This window comes from Talpa europaea (genome assembly GCF_964194135.1).
Source record: "Talpa europaea genome assembly, chromosome: 13".
In the NCBI taxonomy this organism is placed as follows: domain Eukaryota; kingdom Metazoa; phylum Chordata; class Mammalia; order Eulipotyphla; family Talpidae; genus Talpa; species Talpa europaea.
In genome coordinates this window covers 23,873,288-23,893,808 of record NC_140080.1, presented here as the reverse complement: position 1 = coordinate 23,893,808, position 20,521 = coordinate 23,873,288, and the positions used below count along the sequence as shown (strand labels likewise).

General features: G+C 33.7%; 1 protein-coding gene across 2 annotated transcripts in view; it reads right to left on the bottom strand.

Moving 5' to 3' along the window:
• The window catches only part of SLC12A2 (solute carrier family 12 member 2), a gene marked incomplete at both ends in the record, with an annotated part of 79,622 nt that overhangs the window by 20,794 nt on the left and 38,307 nt on the right, over positions 1-20,521 (bottom strand). For both annotated transcript variants that reach the window (XM_084252406.1, XM_084252407.1), the window contains 6 exons: positions 6,019-6,118; positions 7,606-7,761; positions 9,425-9,526; positions 10,774-10,897; positions 11,941-12,048; positions 17,395-17,546. In XM_084252406.1, the coding sequence (XP_084108532.1) occupies positions 6,019-6,118; positions 7,606-7,761; positions 9,425-9,526; positions 10,774-10,897; positions 11,941-12,048; positions 17,395-17,546 (742 nt within the window). The remainder of the gene's footprint in view (positions 1-6,018; positions 6,119-7,605; positions 7,762-9,424; positions 9,527-10,773; positions 10,898-11,940; positions 12,049-17,394; positions 17,547-20,521) is intronic.

Here is a 20,521-nt window from a genome sequence, read left to right as displayed (position 1 = left end):
TTAGGCTTTGGTTAACAAAGACATGATTTTAAGTTGTTTCTGTAAGAATAAATGAATACATTAGAACCTTCTTTATGCAAATGTCATGACACAAGCCAAAGGATTTGCATATAAGAATGTGATTTTTAATCAGGTACTTAACTTGGTACATAAGAAACAAAGAAACAATATTTAGCTCTTTAAAATATTTAATTTTAGTCCTCGTTCTCTTTGTACGGAATTTATTTGGGTAAATTAGTGTATGAGGGAGGGCTTTCACTCTGTCCATGTCCAATTATATCTACTCTTTCTAGCACCAAACTACATAATCCATCATTTCACCACTGATTCTAAGCTATATTTGGCATATAATAAAAAAACTTGCATGTATTTGAATCTGTTTCTGGCCTTTCCGTTACATTCTGGGATTATTTTATTACAACAATAAGATTCCACCCCCACCCTCTTCCCCCTTTATACTATGTTTTGAATGCCTGCCACTAATTTTTTATTGTTTTAAGAAAATATTCATGACTGTGCAGTCATTTTCAATTTCAGATAAACTTAATCATTTTAAATTATTTATGTCCTCCAGTCAGTTCATTGGGTCTTCATTGTGTGTCTCTCACAGCATTTCATAAGTTTTATCAAGGTACTTTGTATATTTAACAAGGAGGAAATTTTCTCTAATAACAGTTTGTTTCTGATGTGCAGAAAAGACTTTCATTTTTCATATTTAATTTATATAAAGTACTTAAATAAATTTCAAAAGGGCTTTCAGTTGGAAAAAAAATTGCAGAAATAAAATCTTTTTGGGATAAATAAGCATCCAGCCAAATGTCCCTCTAAAGCAACAGGTAATATTAGACACTACAGTTCTGGTAGCCATATAGAAAGGAGTAAGCTAGTTTAAAAAAAGTTAACAACTCTTCATCTTCTAAAAGTAATAAATGGGGTCTCCCTGGAGGCACACGGGGTTAAGATGCAACCTATGAAGCTCTCCGCAGCCACTGCAGCAAAAATCCGATCCCCAGCCAGGGAGCAACCCATGTGGTGCAGCAGACCTCTCCTGATTCACCCACTGTCTTCACAGAGTGCACAAAACTTCTATTGGTACATGACAGCAAAGCCATACTCTCAAGGTCACTTCTCTATCCTTTTTTAAACATTTATTTACAAGAAAAGGGGTACAGGCTAGATGTGCGAGAGGGTGAGAAGATTCATCAGACATAGCAGGGAACAGAACAGGCAGACTGACTGAAATACATTGCTGAGGGGAACAGCGGGCGAGACAAGAGAGGTCTGCTGCGCCATGTGGGTATCTCCACGGCCGGCCCGGATTGAATCTGGCTGCTGAGGCTGCGGACAGCTTCACAGCGCTGTGCTCAACTGCCTACATCACCAGGGAGGCCCTCAAGGTCATTTTTCTCCTTATTTCATCACATCATAATTACTCCTACTTTGTAATATCAGCCCTCTCTAATATAGCTTAATTTTAATGACTGTTGTCACATGAGTGAAACTGCTCCTGATGAAGAAATAGTTTTTATTTGAAATAAACATTATAATTCTAAATAATTATGATGAAAGCCAAAATTTAATTCATATGTCTTTGTAAAAATATAACAGTGGAAGGAGTTTAATACATTTAACTCTTAATTTTCACTGACTGGCAATGGATATCAGTCTTACTTGATTAAAAAAATTAGTAAGTAAAAAACTATAAAACACTGTTAAAAGAAATAGAAGAAGACACAAAGAAATGGAAAGACATTCCCTGCTCATGGATTGGAAGAATAAACATTATTAAAATGGCCATCCTACCAAAAGCAATATACAGATTCAATGCTATTCCAATCAAAATTTCAATGTCATTCTTCAAAGAAATAGAACAATTATTGCTGAAATTCATATGGAATCACAAAAAACCCCGAATAGCCAAAGCTCTCCTGAAAAAAAAAAAAAGAAGGGAATGGAGACATCACACTCCCAGACTTCAAACTATACTACAAAGCCATAATCATCAAAACTGCATGGTATTGGAACAAGAACAGACATACAGACCAATGGAATCGAATAGAAAATCCAGAAATAAACCCACAGATTTATGGTCAAGTAATCTTTGACAAAGGAGCAAAGACTATGCATTGGAGCAAAGAAAGTCTGTTCAATAAATGGTGCTGGGAAAACTGGGTCGCTACATGCAAAAGAATGAAGCTTGACCACTACCTCACACCATACACAAAAATCAACTCAAAATGGATTAAAGAACTAGACATAAGACCTGAAACCATAAAATATATAGAAGGAAATATAGGCGAAACACTACATGATTTGCACATCAAAGACATCTTTACAGACACATCACCCAAAGCAGTGATAGTGAAGGCAAAGATAAACAGCTGGGACTACATCAAATTAAAGAGCCTCTGTACAGCAAAAGAGACAATAACAAAAACAAAGAGAAACCCCACCAACTGGGAGAACATTTTTGCACCCAACACTAATGATAAAGGACTGATCACAAAAATCTGCAAAGAGCTGATGAGACTCAGCAACAGCAAAGAAAATAATCCAGTCAAAAAATGGGCAGAAGAGCTAAAAAGAAACTTCTCTGAAGAGGAAATGCAAATGGCCAACAGGCATATGAAAAAATGTTCAACATCACTTGTCATCAGGGAAATGCAAATCAAAACTACCATGAGATACCATCTCACACCAGTGAGAATGGCACATATTAAAAAAACTAGCAACAACAAATGTTGGCGAGGGTGTGGAAAAAAAGGAACTCTTCTGCACTGCTGGTGGGAGTGCAAACTGGTCCAACCACTATGGAGACCTGTGTGGAGATTTCTGGACCTACTAAACATAGAGCTTCCATATGATCCAGCAATTCCACTCCTAGGTATTTACCCAAAGGACACAGAAACATTAATTCCAAAGAACACCTGCACCCCTATGTTTATAGCAGCACTATTTACAATAGCTAAGCTTTGGAAACAGCCCAAATGCCCAAAAATAGATGACTGGATCAAGAAGATGTGGTACATAGATACCATGGAATATTACTCAGCATTCAAAAAAGATAAACACATGCAATTTGCAGCAACATGGATGGCGCTGGAAGGGATCATGCTCAGCAAAATAAGCCAAAAAGAAAAAGAAAAATACCGGATGGTCTCACTCATAGCAGGAATCTAGAAAACTTAAATAAGGGACCAGGAAAATGAATAACTATAAGAAAGTGAAAATCAAATTCAACAAAAAACTATGGACCAGAGACACTCTTTGGGGGGTGAGGGGTGGGAGGGGAGGGATTGGGGTCAGAATGGGGGGGCTGCACTTGTATGGGGAATATAAAAATAAAATTTATTATTTAAAAAAAAATTAGTAAGGCCTCTATTTTATAAGTACAGATAACAAAATATTATGACAAGAATTTATAAAAGTTAAAAGAAATTTAACAAGAAGCAAAGAAACACACTAAAAAATCTAAAACATTTAATTTATTCTTAGGATATTTCCAAACTATACTCATTTTAAGCATGAGAACCTGAATAAAGACCTCCCAAATACTGACTTAACTAGGATTTTAGCAAGCAAGCTGGAAAACCAATTCTATGGGAGAACTGCTTATGAACTAATCAATCATAAATCTGAGCCATATGGTCCAGACTGTTAATTAACTGTCCTTAGTATTCAGCTTACCTTTTCAACTTTAGCAATTACCTAGCTGGAGATTGTCTATGCTAGCCTACCAAGCAGCTAACAGTTATAGCCCATAAGGTGTTCCTATTTCCAGATCATGTCCTTGAAAAAGGAAGCTGGCCTCCATACTTTCTTTGCCTTTCCTATAAGCTAGACTAAGAATGGAGGTGTAATGACACTGACAGATACACAAATAGAGTAAAAAAAGTCTAACTTAGGAATGGCAGATTGGTAAAATACAAAAAATGACACCCTAATGACCAAGTGCAGCAAATTTGTATATCTGCTATTTAACCATCCATCTACCTCTAGACAATAATCATGTAACATGGGTGTTTATCTTATTTGAGCCACTGTGTTCTTTCAGCCTTTTTATTATGGTAGTTTTAACCTATACATTAACTTTCCCATTTACTATGAAAAGTTAACTTGTAATTCCTATCTTTACCAAGTAATAAGTATACCACAAAGGCATTGTTTGGTATAGTTTTATCATACCAAGCAACACACAGTACAAAATACATTACAAATGTCTTTTAGTAATAATGATAAAGTAATAAACATTTGCTTTTATTCTAACTCCTTTCTCAAAAATCTCTGTAATGTTAATGGGACTATAGGCACAAAAACATAAAGATACTGAGAATAGGGGAGGACACAGTAAAACTGAACTATTGCAACCTAGAAAGGAGATAAAGGATTTGACAAATCCTAAGGCTTAAGAAGGAAGAAACTTAGATTTGCCTAGGAGTTTAGAAAGTGGCAGGGGCAATGTGTTAAAGAATATAAGGACTTGTGTAAAGTTTTCTTATGAAGCAATGAAAGATCATTCCCATCATTATGATGGGCAATTACTTCTGTCCCTCTCCAAATCTGTTATGGAAAGGCTTATTTGCTGTAGAAGGTGCCTCTGGTTGGGATACACCAGCAACATATGAAAGGAGAGCAAATATACTTTAAACAGGGGAGTTAGTATCACATTTACATGCTGAACCCTGAGATCGTTAAGCAGTTCCCCTACTTAGCTATCAGAACTCTGGTAGCCAGGGCTATCAACGAGAAAATTAAAAGATTCTTTTCTGGTAAATCTAATCAGATCAGAAGAAACTAATACTTTCTAAATCCACATTAAGGGGTTCAACTGACAAGTCCCATACACTAATATAGAGCTTCCCTCACCAAGGATGTAACAGATATTTCAGAAAAGGCTAAATCTAAGACTACAAATTAAAGAAACAGAAAATTGTGGAAAAGACACTTCACAGAAACTACAAAGTGAAGCAAAAATAATCTTTTAGCAAGTTTGGTAAAGATTGAGATTGTGATAAATAAAAAAGTTAAAAGAAGGAAAGGAAAAGAAAACCTCTGGATGAAAAAGGAAGAAAGAAAGCTCTAACAGTAAAACAAAAAGAAAATCATAATTTACTATATATATGGTTCATGTCTGATTCATGTTTAAAAAATAAATCACAAAAATAAAAGCACCGAACATGATTGAATCAAACTAATAATAAAATTGTGATACATGGTGGTCCCATGCAGATGAAAAACAATAATGTCAGAAATAAAAATTGAAGACAGGCATGCTCTTTGGGAATATGAAACAAATATTAAATGAAAGAGCTATGAATTGAAAGTGGTTGCCTATGTGAAAGAAGTAAGAGTATGAAGGGTTGGCACTACTTTTCATGACAAATCTAAGTTTCCCCCCTCTTTAAGCTATATTATGTAATTATCATAAAAATCTTAAAAGTCATATTGGAATAATATTTTTTAATATTCTAATAAGCAAGTGTAATGGGTTTTTTATTGATGACAGATTAACTGACTACATCCTTAGTTCTGTGATGTAACTTCTACATAAAGGAATGGTTTGTATATTTTGTATCCAAGTTTTCCTCCCAAGACTCTCATTCCTTTTTCTCTTCCCAGTTTCCCTCTACTTTAAATCTAAAGACCTGTGGTTTCTACGAACTTTCCATTATAGAAAGGGGTGGGAGAAGACACACAAACAGCAACAAAAAGAATATACAAAGACTTTTCTTATTAAAAAAAATTTGGCAGAACAGATCTTTTTTGGAGGTTATACCAACATGAAAACTTCAAAATAGAAGACTAAAATTTTCATGACATTTTATAAGGTTCATGTAATTTTAATTACTAAGAAATTACAATCTTGTTTTTGAATAAACTGTACAAGTCTAACCATAAATGAAAACAGCATAGTATTTTATGCTTTCAGAGAATTTTACTTGCAATGTCAGCATATGAAAATGTTATTGAACAAAAAATAAAGAGCAATTGCCATCCAAGACAATATATTTCTATTACCTAAAGTTTTTCACATGGTCTTCTACTCCAGACAGACGAATCGAGTGCTGTAGTGCACTCAGGTAAGTCAGGGCTTGTGTAGAAGATCCCCAGTTCACATCTGTTAGAAGACAGTGTTTATGTAGCATAACACTAACAACCAATTAAAAACTAATTTGAGACACACCTAAGTCAATGCTTTCATATCTACAAAGTCAACTGGTGAAATAAACTATTAAACTTGGAACTCCAATATTCATAGCATGACATTAAGACATGACTAGTCTGAACTACAACTGCATTTAAATAAAAGTAAAAGTTAGGAAAGACTGACATAACCGGAATGCAGACATGCTGTATCCAACTCAGTAAAGTATAGAAAACATTTTGAAAATATTTATATAGCCCAAAGGTCTAAATGGAAAAAGGCAGAGCTCTGATAGCCAAAATGCACTATAGTAATTAATAGTTTTTTCAAACTAACAAATTTTATTCCTTACTGACTTATAAGCCTGGATACCAACTGATGATTTTACATATTTAGAGATATTTAGATTACTTTAGAGTCTTAATAGGTGTGTCAGAGAAATAATTGCATCTAAAACCCTATCTTTGTTGTTCATTTCTAGAGCCACCAAAATCTCTTTTTTCTTAAGCCAGGATTAGAAAATGCTTTTTTTTTTTTTAAAGATTTATTTATTCATGCATATAAGAACTGGAGTACAGGCCAGATGTGCAGGAGGATGAGAGGACTCACTAGAGACAGGCAGGGAACAGAACTAGGCAGATTGACTGAAATACACTGCTGAGGGGAGCAGCAGACGAGACAGGAGAAGTCTGCCACTCCATGTGGGTATCTCTGTGGCCAGCTGGGATCGAACCCGTACTGCAGAGGCTGCGGACAGCTTCACAGCACCACGCTCAACCACCTGTGCCACCAGGGAGGCCCTAAAATGCTTTTTCACTATTTAAGATAAGTATGTTTTAACTATCTCATAATTTTTCATCATCCATTCTTTTGGGCCAAAATTTTAAAACGTCCCTCAATGGATCTTTCTTCTCTATCGCAGTATCACAGTTTAACATTCTGAATAATATCTATATGAGAATCATCAACTTATGTGGAAATATATTCAGAAGACATCAATATAACAAATTCTAGATAATCTTTAAGTATTTTGCAGTTAAAACATATTTGTCCAAGTTTCCCTGGTATATATAAGCCAGTAGACACTGCCTCTTCTAGAATTTTGAATCCCAAGTACTTCAACAGTAGGTAGTAAGATCACAATAGGTGTTACATATGTTTACTAGGCTCACAGTTACAATAGAATGGCAAATTAATCCTTTCCAAGAGTAATTTAAAACATACTGAGTGCCACAGAATTAAATTAGATTAGTTCAATTTAATGTATGGGTAAGAATGGAATTCCACAGAATGAAAAGCCCCAATAATTGTTTCATTGAAACTATATGTATTTCAAAAGTATTTCCAGTTTTTCACAAATATACCTTTCAGATATACAAAAGGTGATGCTTAGGTATGAGAAATAACAAACTTCTAGATATTTTTGAGCTTTGAAATACTAAATAGAAAAGGTTACTGACCTGGTTTTTTGTAGGTAACATATATATACAGTCCAAGGACTATTACATATGTTAGCAATGCAGCCCACCAGTTAATGACAAACATCACTATGCAGCAAAGTATTGCTCCGATAAGAGAGATCCACATGTTGTAGTATTTGAATGCAGGACGCCATCCTGCAATAACACATGAATAAATAAAAGTCACTCAGATACCTCATCTGCTTTCGACAATGGTATATGCACGCACAAAATAATTGTGGTAGCTCTACTGAGAAAGCTTTAAACATTAATTATAAGGCTAACATATAATAGTACAGTCATAGGCTGTTATTGATCACAATTTAATTTCATGATTCTTTTGACCATGAAGAAGGTATACCTGTTTACTCTCACATTATTCTATCTTACTATTCATAGTTCTGTATTCAATAAGCTCTTGGCAAAAAAAAAAAAAAAAAAGTGTGAATTAGTGCTAGAAGCTTGAGAATATGTTCTAAAAGAAATGTTCCAATTAATTATTTAATAGTTTGGCTTTATTTTCTAGTTTTACCCAATGCACATAGCCATATTCCATGAAAACATCAAACAGTCCAAACAAAATGTTCTTGTGAACCATTAAAAAAATTCATCTACCTGGTTAGAAAGTTAGGAGTTGCCATAGAAATGTATCCTCCCATTTTGTTAAATATTTATGAATTAAGCTCACTCTAATCATGTTGAAAATCATTTAAAAATATTCATTCATAAGTAGGCCAAACCATAATTACTATTTTTCAACAAAATTTATTGTCTTCTTTAAATTAAACTTAATTTTTTTTTAAAGATTTATTTTTTTATGCATACAAGACGGAGGTGCGGGGGGGTGAGAAGATTCACCAGAGAGACAGAGCGGGGAACAGAACAGGCAGATTAAACTGAAATACACTGCTGAAGGGAGCAGCAGCAGGCGAGTCAGAAGTCTGCTGCACCATGTGGGTCATCTCCCTGGCCGGGAATTGAACTCGTTCAGCTGTGGCTACGGATAGCTTCATATTGCTGCATCTTAACCCCTTGCGCCACCAGGGAGGCCCCATAAACTTAATTTTTAGGTAACTACTGATCCACAAAACGTTTTAAGAAATAATACAGAGATTCTAGGTACCTTTTACTTCATTACCTTCAATGGCAACATCTTAGAAAATTGCACTATCATATGTAATACTGCAAAGGGCTCTAACACAATAGCTTCCCTGTGCTGCCTTTTTATAGCCATGCCCACATCCATCTCTAAAATTTGTATTTTTAAAGTAAAATTCGAAGCTGAGATATTTGTATCTGAAGTTCTCATACTTTATCTTTCCTCTACTGAGTAAATTTTAGATCCTTAAAAGACAGTGTTTTGTTCCCTCATTTCTTTCCTTGGTGTCTTAACTGTTGTCATGCTTTTTAAAATTAAAAAGCCTGGAATACAAGTACATGGGGTACTTTTTCAGTTGATAGATTACCCCTTATATTGGACTGCCATAGAATTCATTGTGTTAAAAATATTTCTGGACAGCTAACTAACTCATAATATTATCTTTAGAATTAGCAGAAATCAGTTAAATAAAAACATAAAAAGCAGCAAAATAATTCTTTCCTAGTGTTAGAATTAAATATTAACGCTATCTTAAAGAGAAGAAAAAGTAAACTTCAAAATAAAGAAATATTTCAAGATTCACTTAATTGGTTTAACTTTAAAGGTACAGAGCATTAATGAGATAATCCCACACATACCATCTTTTACAATGTGTGAAAGTTTTACTTTCTCCAAACCATAGCAACACATTCATAAAAATATTTAAAAATGGAAACTCACCTGGAGATTTTGCAAGGGATGCGTGGAACACTGAAAAATTGATCAAAGCATATGATGCAAGGAAGAAGTTAGAGATAATTGGAGCAATAACATTCAGTTCAGCTGCAAAAGAAACATAAGGAATTTACTTACTAACATATTTGACATTTTAATTTTTTTTTAAATTACAAAGTTATTTCAAGCCTTTAGACAACAGCATAATGAAATGCCCCTATACCCAGAATCCAAATTTAATGACCACTTATATTTTGCCACATATGTATACTTTGTACTTTATTTTCAGAAGTCAAACTTTATATCAACAGTTGAAACCCACTTTATTCCTCATTCTTACTAAGTTGGTGTATTTTTTTTCCCATTGATGTATGATTTTACTAACACACACACCCCAGATTATGTAGTATTGGTTTGGGTGTTTTAAAAGGTATATAATGTCAAATTATATCATTCCAGTTTGGTTTTTTACATTTATTTGAGATTCATCCATATTATATAAGAAAATCAAGTTTATTCATTTTTTAAATGTGAATTGTTTGATCATGGAAAACTTTTCAGTTTTGTCAACTAGTTTTCCAAAAGTATATATACCAAATATATACCAAGTAGCATTACATGAGCATTAATTTTCATACTTGATGGTATGATGGCTTTTAATGAAAGTCCAGTGTCTTCTTTATCAGTCAAATCTATTAGCTCATTTGTGATCAGAGATAAAAGTGCCAAAAAGTAGATCATTAATTAATAGGCTCTATGTTCATGGAGAAACTGGACTCCTTTTCTTTATGCTATTACCTTCCTTATTTTGGGGACAAAACCTAGGAGTCTCTCCTAACACTAATGGGGACTTCATAATGGCAATAATTTTAGCAAATATTTATTGAATATTATCATTTGCTGTATTTTGTAAATACTTTGATTTGATTAGAAAGAACAGGCAAAGTAACATCTGTTTGCAACTTAATAATTAAATATTTAAAGCTAATAATCTTCACAAAGTTTATGTTTTAAAAGTTCAAACTGTCAAGCATCCACTAAGACTGTTATTATATGGTGGTTTAGCACAGGTAATAATATGGGCAATATCTAATTAAATAACAATACTGATCAATACCTTCTTAAGAGCATGTTTATAAATATAAAGTAATTATGGAGACACCCTTAATTAGAAAACTAAACTCATTTCAATTAGTACAGATTTTAATTGCCTGAATACAATGAAATAGGTGTAAATCTAACGAAACATGTATTCTGAACACTATACAATGATAAAAGAAATCAGAGTACTGAAATGAAGAATAATACCAGAAATGCATCAAAATCTACATTAAGACACCATTTGTATGACTAACCAATTAAGATGAATCCAAGTGCAATTAAGAATGTTAAGATGTAGCCACGAAGAGGTTCGTTGTTTTTCCCATAACCTTTAGCAAACATCTGGAAAGCTGGGTAGATGTTGTCCTTACATAGAGCCTAATGTAAACATTAAAATAAAAAATACAGGAAATAAAGCATACAAATTAGATTAAAACTGTAGTAAGTTATTTGGGAATGGAACATAAATTTTTAATTTGTGGTCCTTTGTCTTTCCCCTTTATTTAGCTACCCTTTAGAATTTTACCTACAAACTATAAAGGAGATTTAAACATTTCATGCATCAAAAAGGTAGCTGGCTTCAAATACCACTGAAATTGTTACCATGTTACCCCATGCCTGTGTTGAAATTTTTATAAAGAAGAAATCAGAGAGGCAGGCATACAAATAAAAAAATTTAGAAGTTTGAGAAGTATGTCAGAGGTGTGAATCACTTTAAGAAAACCAAGTTTAAATCCTAGATTTAAAGCAGATTAACAATCCTACTTATAAAACTAAACCACTTTTCATAAAACATTACTGAAAGCAATTTTAAAAAATATATCCTACAACTTTACCACACTTACTGATTACAACAAAGACATTAAGAACAAGTCTGAACAATCAACATAACATTTCATTTCTTTTATTTAGAAAGTATTAACTATTTCCCATTATCAGCTTTTGTTTACTCAGGAAGATAGTGTCTATACTATTCATCATTGTATACTAAGTAGCTAATAGTGTGTGCCACATATCAGCCATCCAAATATCTATAAAATAAAACATCTAGGTTGGCATCATGCTACTAAGAACAGTTCTTTAATTCTTCTTTATGATCTTGGACTGCCTTCTTACCTTTGGTAAGACAAGAAAATTTATGCTAATAGAGTGAATAGGAAATACAAAAATTCATCAATACTTGTAGAAAGACAACTCAAAGACTATACATTCAGTTATAAAGGCACAAATGTTTATATAAATATACATATTCACATAGTTAAATAACCAGTTGTTAATATATGTATGTATGTATGTATATCATATACATTTATGGAGGTTGACAGAAGTAAGCATAGTTTAAAAATAAAACCAACCCCCAAATGAAATACATCACTGTAACTTTCCCTTTTGAATAAAGTCTGTAATGTGAAAATACTTACCTGAAATATTTTGGGGGCACTCACAAGGGATGCTAGTGCAGAAGAAAGAGTGGCTGAAAAGATACCTGCAGAAATCAAAGGTGCAAATCCTGACACCATGCTCATTACCTTAAAAAGCAAAAGAAATAGGAAAAAAATTCTTATAAACAATTCAAAAACAACATACTAATATATTTTTATTACTGTAATGATAGCGACTAACACTGAAGAAAACTTGATGACAATAATAATCCCCTCGGGCCTCCCTGGTGGTACAGGGGGTTAATACGTAACCTATGAAGCTATCCACAGCCATTGCAGCACAAGTTCGATCCCTGGCCAGCGAGGGAGCTACCCACATGGTGCAGCAGACCTCTCCTGACTCGCCCACTGCTCACCTCAGCAGTGTATTTCAGTCAATCTGCCATTTCTGTTCCCCACTCTGTCGCTGGAGAATTCTCTAGCCCCCCACATCTCTGGCCTGTACCCTAGTTCTTGTATGTATAAATAAATCTTTTTTTAAAAAAAAGAATGGGGTCTAGGCCAGAGGTGCAGAGGGTAAGAGGATTCATCAGAGACAGAGTGGGGAGAAGAACAGGTGGATCTACTGAAATATACTGCTGAGGGAAGCAGTGGGCAAGTGAGGAGTGGTCGGCAGCACCTTGTGGGTAGCTCCCTGGCCAGGGATCAAACTCATGCTGCAGTGGCTGGCAACAGCTTGATAGTGCTGATACTTTAACCCCTGGGCAGCCCTCTAAAGAATAAGAATTTTTGTGAACTAACTACGAGTCCATTGTAATAGTTTAAAAACTAAAAAGATGCTTAAAAGCAAAGATCCAATATTCTAATTCCCAAAACTCCCCTCCTTTACTTTTTAAATAGTTTATTCCAATCAGGATCCACAGAAGGATTATATATTATATTTAGGTGATTATTCTCTTTTGTCTTTTTCAAAATGCAGTTTCACCCTTTAATATTTTTATCACTTTTATGTCATTTCTTCTATAAAATCATCACTCTCTGGATTCTACTGCCTGCCTCTCCATTGTGCTTAACCTGGTTCTCTCAACTCTATAAACTAGGTAGGTAGACCTAGACAGTTCATCCAAGTTACAAGTTTTCTAGTAAGACTATTTACAGTGCTATGATACATTTCTGTTAGGAAAGCTGTTTCATTTTTTAAGAGACAGTATCTTTTACATTTAAATGTGGAAGTATTTTCAGCTGAAATCTCTACACTCAGATTTGCCTCTAAATAATCTGGGATGTGTGTCTATGTGTGTGTTTGTGTATAACAAATTAGCCATATATTAATAACCGATGAAGCTGAGAAATATAGGTTAGGTACACTGAGTTATTTCTTGATCTTTGTAAATGTCTACACACTTCCCTATGATGAAATTTAAAAAAAAAATCAACTTATGAAAAGACAATCAGGTAAATCTAAAATCAGGAGAGGCACAATGCAAAATTCACAATGCCTGAACCTTCAAAATGTCAGTTTCCTGAAATATCAGTACAGGAAGGCTAGGAACTCTAAAAGTATTTTACACACACACACACATATATATATATAACATCATTCTTCATTTTTGTACAATGTATGATTTCCCGTGAAATTCCCACCACCAATCCCAATCCCCCCGTGTTCCATCACCATAGTCCCTTGTGTTCTTCCCAGCCCTGTTCTGATCCTTCTTCCTCCTCCCCCCTACAGAATGTCTCTAGTCTATGGTTGCCTGTTGATTTTGATTTTTACTTTATTATAGTTATTTTTCTTCCTGATCCCTTATCTTAAAGTATTTTAACTTAACATGATAACTAAATGCCATCTGCAGTCTCACACTGGATCCTAGATCTGGAAAAAATATCTATAAAGGTCATTACTTGAACAACTGAGTTAATATGTATTGAGATAACAGTATTTCATCAACATTAAGTTGCGTGAGTGGAATCATGGTACTCGGCTTGTACAGAATGTCTTAAATTCTTTAAACTGATTGTCATGTTGTAAGGTCTACAACTTATTCCCATATGCTTGAGGAGAAAAATAAACACAAAAATATAAAGCAAATGAGGTGAACAAAATTGAAACAATTGGTAAATATAAGTGAAGGGTAGACACACACAGTCATTGCATTATTCGTTATGCATCTTTGCCACCTGTCAGAATACAAAATATGAGATAGAGGTCTTTTTTTTTAAAGAAGTAGGGTTGGGGGGGGCGGGGAGAAGCACGCAGGGGTGTTGAGAAGATTCACCAGAGAGCTGTGAGGAGCAGAACAGGCAGATCTACTGAAATACACTGCTAAGGGGAACAGTGGTAAGACATGAGAGGTCTGCTGCGCCATGTGGGTGTTCCCCAGCCGGCTGAGGATCAAACTCTCGCTGCAAAGGCCATGAACAGCCTCACAGCGCTGCGCTCAATCCCCTGCGCCACCAGGGAGGCCCCAGAAATCGGGTTTTAAAGTGTTTATGATGATTACACATTTGACTGTAATTTAATGTTGTAAACTGGATGAAACTTTAGCTATGGGAAAAACCCCTGGCTACAGTGCAGAAACCTGTTTTCATGTGCACATAAACCACATTGTTTCACTTAAACATATCTTTCAGAAGACTTAGGGAGATAAATGAAAACTACTTTAAGTATTTTAAGGAACAGTAACATTGACTTCTCTGAGAATCTTATGGAGAAAAAAACTTGAAAAGATGATTTTCCATTCATTCTTTTAATAACATTAAATAGTTACATATATGACATACTTTTTTATAATCACAACTTTTCAGATATTAATGCTAGATTATCTAGTATTGTTGACCCTTGCCTTCAGTAAGAGTCAATGTAAAGGACTGGCAAGGTGGATCAAGATGAAAACGAGCAGACTTAATTTCTGCTATATATACTTATCAGATAATATAAAATTCCATGCCTATGTTTAATCACCTCCAAAAGTTAATTAAATTTAGCAAGACAGGTGATAAAAACATGCTAATTCTTAGCATCTGGAAACACTGTACTTCTAGGATTTGTTAAGTTTCCTGTTTTCTGCTTTTACATTTACACACTAGACTCTACATTTCTTACCATTTTATGGTTAAACTGAGTAGCAAGAAAACTGACAATGAATGTAAACAGTGGTAACATCAGTGTTATCCATACTTACACAATGGAAAATGGAAACATGAAAAAAAAATCTTGTCTCTAGTAAGGGGCAGGGGGATTACCAACTCTAATAGAGGGTTAAATTGGCAAATAAAACAAATGGTAAAGAGTTTGCGTGGAAAATGTACATATGTGTGTTGAAGATACTTTGGGACTCAAGACAATCTTTATGGAACTAAGTCTCCTTGAAAGCAGGCAGGTGCATTCCAAGCTCAGTGAAGTACCAAATAAAAGAACAAAGTGAGAGAGTGAGTGTGTGCACACGCACATGCATTCCTCTGTGTGTGTGTAAAGAAACATGCAATGACTGGAGTCCACTCTAAAGAGAAGGCAGTGGGACATGAGATTGGTTATGAAGGACTTTGAATGACAGAACAAAAAAGCTCACATTTTGTTTACTAAGAAATGGATGAATCAAAATTGTAGAGGACACTAAAATGCAGGAACAGAGTAAAAAACAACACAATGTATATAATTAAACATTTCAGAAAATAATATGGTTCAAATCAATTATTTATAAAATAGCATTATAAAGTGTGATTCTGTATGGATCTCATGGAGACTCTAAAATATATGCATCTTGGTTATGTGCTACCCAAAAACCTTTAGTCTCTAAACAAGTAACTTAGACTTTCACAAGATATTTTTTCCCATTTGCTATATCTTTACAAAGCATTAAAAAACTGTATTACTTAAGATAAAAAAAGCAGCTTTACATAATTCAAATCCTCTTTGCTTGAATGAGTCTCCATTAGACTTCACAGACAACATACTTTCATATTTCAAGGCAACCACAAAAAATCTGATAGGCATTTTAAGTTACTAGGCAGAAACCAACCAACATTTGTGCCTTTCATACACAATATCAATGTCAGAACTGGCCTGAATCATTAGCTGGACATGAATACTTTCTTTGATTCCTAAAAATCTGCCTAGTCTTGTGACTAGAAAAAACAAACTTCTGTTACATAATTGAGTTCAATATATGTGACCACTGAAAATACAGTCATTTTGCTAGAAACTACATTATAAAAACTTTTAAAATATTAAAATTTAGAAAATTTTACTGTAAATGTTATGTATAAAATTTATACTATTATGAAAGACTAGATTCAATATTGTTTATTACATTTACATAATACTTGAAAAACACTTAGAAGCAAAACTTTTATTTTTCACTTTGAATTAGAACTTCTGTAAATTTGCCACAGAATATTTTGTTTTAATCTCCTGAATCTACATTCCCAAATCCTAAGACTAACTGAGCAACTCTTAAAAATTATTCTCCAGATTTTAGTAATTCCTGCTCCCCTTTTATATACTTTTCTCAGCTTCTAAGAAGCTGTAAATTTCACAAAAATTTCATTTCATAAAAAGATACTTTATGGTAGTAACAATAAATAGCAGGACTGATAGTCTCCAAATGCTTGAAAAATAATAGGAATCTTCACACAGTTCTTATATTAAAAGTTCACAAACTTTCAAAAACCCACTAAGAATGCTATTGAATGGTGGTTTAGTATAGCATGACAACATGGGCAATATCTAATTAAATAACAGTTAATAGTGATCAATACCTTCTTAAGAGGGTGTTTATACATAAAGCAATTAATGGAGACACCCTTACTTAGAAAACTATACTCATTTTAATTAGAACAGATTTTAATTGCTTGAGTATACAATGAAATATGTACAGGACTTTATGCTGAACACTATACAATGGTTAAGAAGGAAATCAAATAAGATTGAAATAAAGAAAAATACCTTGTTCATGGATTAGAACAGTTAATACAGAAAAGATGTCAATTCTCCCCAAGTTGATATACAATTTTAATGTGTTCCTATCAAGAGTCCAGCAAGACTTTTTGTAGATAAATATAAAAGTATTCTAAAATTTATGTGGAAAAGCAAAGGAACTGAAATAACCAAAACAATTCTGTAAAGGGATAAAGTGAGAGGACACAATTTATCTGACTTGATTCCAGATTTATTATAGAACTATAGTAATTTTAAGAATGTACAGTATTATTATGAAGAGAGACAAAGATTAATGGAACAGCACAGAAAATAGAAAGGTTTCTGATGTCCCTTGCTTTCTGAAAGAGTACACTATATGTAACACACTGTATCTACATAAATATAATTTTTATACACTATAGAAGTGTTACCCTTAGGGGCCCTTTGCTCTTTAATGGTTTCAGATTTTATGGGAGTCATCCCTTCTGTTACTGCTGTACTCTTGACAGATTTGATTAAAGTGACTTCTAGATTAATACACAATGTCTATGTAATATGAATTTGATGCTTACCTGAAAGTTGTTCATTAGGCCAAAAGAACAAGGATTGCTCTCACAGTAGGAAAAGTCAAAGTTTAATTTGCAGGCTGCAGAAGTGCAGTTTGTTAGCTCTGTTACTATAGTGTCATTAACGTTCCCAGTGGCATCTCGAACAACACAAGAACCTGAAGCACAAGTGACAAGGAAAATAATGTAGCTGAGTTTTATATTCATTTCAAAATTATATATACCCATAAAGAAATTATGGTACTGACTGTATGTATATCTGCTTATAACAACATACCCTCTATTTATAATTTAGACAGCTTTACCTGAAACAGGATTGGGAAAGCATCCTGATCCCCAATAGTTAAGCAGTGAAAAAGAAACTTAAATAAAAAATAGTATTGACATAAATATTTTAAAACCTGATCTATTTGGTTAAGATGTCTTTAAGCAAATGTAAAAAAAAAACACTTGAAAAATTTCCAAATGGCAGAAAATATAACAAAGACTTTATAGTTGAAATGTGCCAAAGATCAGATTTCAGGTAATATCAGTCTTCTGTGTTAGAAAATAAATGAAACATTAATGAACTGTGACTCTATTTATAATTTTGTCTCAAGTCTACCCTGATAATAAGAAAATAAATGCTATTTGTGATCTGGTTACAAATTAACCCATGGGGAGTAATGAATGAGTACAAATGAAACAAGATTAACCATTTTGAAGCTGGGTGGTGGTTTATTGGGTACATTAGAAAATAACTGTCTACTTTTATACATAAGTGAAGACTTCTATAATTAAACAATTAAAGTTTTTGTGAACCAAGCATTCATTATTTGGAATAACATGTATAACAAAATTACAATTCCTTCGATGTCAGTATTTTTACTTCTGGTGTACTTTAACATTGTTATGTCCCACTGATGAGGTAAAAATCATAGTATTATAGCAAAAACTGAATAATCAGTAAATTAAGTATAAAAGATAGGATATTTTAATTAGACAGACTACATTCTTCGTTCCTAAAACTACCTTTCAGAACAGTGTTTAAAAAACAATTTTTCAATAAATGTAATTCTAAAATCATTAGGTGGTTGAGAGAACAGAGCCCTGTCTAGTTCTGCAGCATCTCTTTTATGAAATGCTTTTCCATTTCATATTGATATTTTAAAATGGAATTGTTCTTTGGAGGGGCCATTGTAGAGAGAATGAAATGAGTATGAGGGTCAGTAATTTTAGAGGGTTAAATAAAAACTGAAAATGCTTATCTGCTGCAACACATTAATTTTCATTGTGAAACAGAACCAGTTATGACAATCTTTAAGTTAAAACTAAGTTTTTTTATTAATTTATGTATAATGTATAATAAGCATGCAAGGTACATTTAGGAGAACATAAACTACTTTTAAACTATGTATGTATGGTTTTATATATAAATATGTATGGTTATATATTCATATGTATATATAACTATATGTATTTCCTTTGTATTTTCAAACGCTGTATGGACAATATTTTTAAATAAATGAAACCCATTCCTTTTTAAAAATATAAATTTAGCCCACCATAATAATACAGATTATTAGCTTTTCTAACTATCTAGAGAAATTTCAAAATTAGCAGTAGAGGTTATTAAAAAATTATTACATTACTTCTCCCTTCCCTTCCCACCAAAATCACTGAATATTATAGCAAAAATGAATTTTTTATATTGAAATATGACTGAAACATTCAATGGTCTATGAATTTGGAGTTTGTGATTCTTTTAGAATGGTGTTAAACTAAGATTTACTCTTATGCTTAATACATTAAACTGTAAAACTTGACTTTCAAAGTTTAGACATTGAGAACAGTTTTTATATTTCAAGAATATATATTTTGGGAAAAGTATATTATTTCATGAAAAGTGTGATAGGATAGAGACAATTTATAGTAACTATGCAAATTATTATGTAAGTTAGATCACTGGGATTTTGTTATGGGTTAAAGTTTCACTTATAGAACCTACTATTATAAATAGCCTTTAAAGACTTTATTTAAAAAAAAAATTAAAAACCATAACTCTCTTTGCCATGAAAACAGTTCTTTAGAGCAGTGCAGGCAAGGGTCAGCTACCTTTGATAAGAAATCTCTAAGCTTTTTAATTCCCTCCTCTAAAACCCAGGGTGTCAGACTGGTTCACCACTGTAATCCCTTCAGGTTCTAAATGCTATGAATTTGTGAATGTAATAAAATAGCTTAAAATCATTTTCATTCAATTTACTTTAGCAACACTTTTCATTTAATATAATTCAATAAAACCAGCTTTCATATAACAAATGCCAGGCATTGCTTACTGGGCTTTAAAAAATCTTCATATAAAATTATATTAAGGGGCCTCCCTGGTAGCTCAAGGGGTTAAGACACAGCACTATGAAGCTATCCCCAGCCACTGCAGCAAGAGTTCGATCCCCAGCCAGGGAGGTGACCCGCATGGCACAGCAGACCTCTCCTGTTTGGCCAGCTGCTCCCCTCAGCAGTGTATTTCAGTACATCTGCCTGCTCTGCTCCCACTCTGTCTCTGGTTAATCCTCTCACCTCCCGCATCTTTGACCTGTACCCAGCTCTTGTATGTATACATGAATCTTTAAAAAAATAATAATAATAAAATTACATTAAGATATAAAATAATCAGCATAAAGAAAAATACTGAGAACTTTATCAAAATCAGAGAGTAAGATAACTTCTTCATATGAATTACATTTATTCAACATATAATCTAGAGAATTTAAGAAGCTGCAGATAGGATTTTACACACTTTTCTAATTTATTGTCATTAATAAAACTCCTGGAGGAGAAACAATAGAGAATTTGGTGGTTTAGATGACGTCTACAAAAAGTTAGAACTAGTTTGCTTTAAAATGTTTTTGAGGGCCTCCCCGGTGGCGCAGCAGTTGAGCGCTGGGTTGCGAAGCTGCCTGCAGCCTCTGCAGCGCCAGTTTGATCCCCGGTCACTGGGCGAGGGTCCCACATGGCGCGCAGACCTCTCCTGCCGCCTGCTGCTCCCCTCAGCAGTGTACTTCGTCAGTCTGCCTACTCTGCTCTCCGCTCTGGCTCTGGTGAATTCTCTTACCCTCCCGACTGTACCCAGTGCTTATATAAATAAATCTTTTTT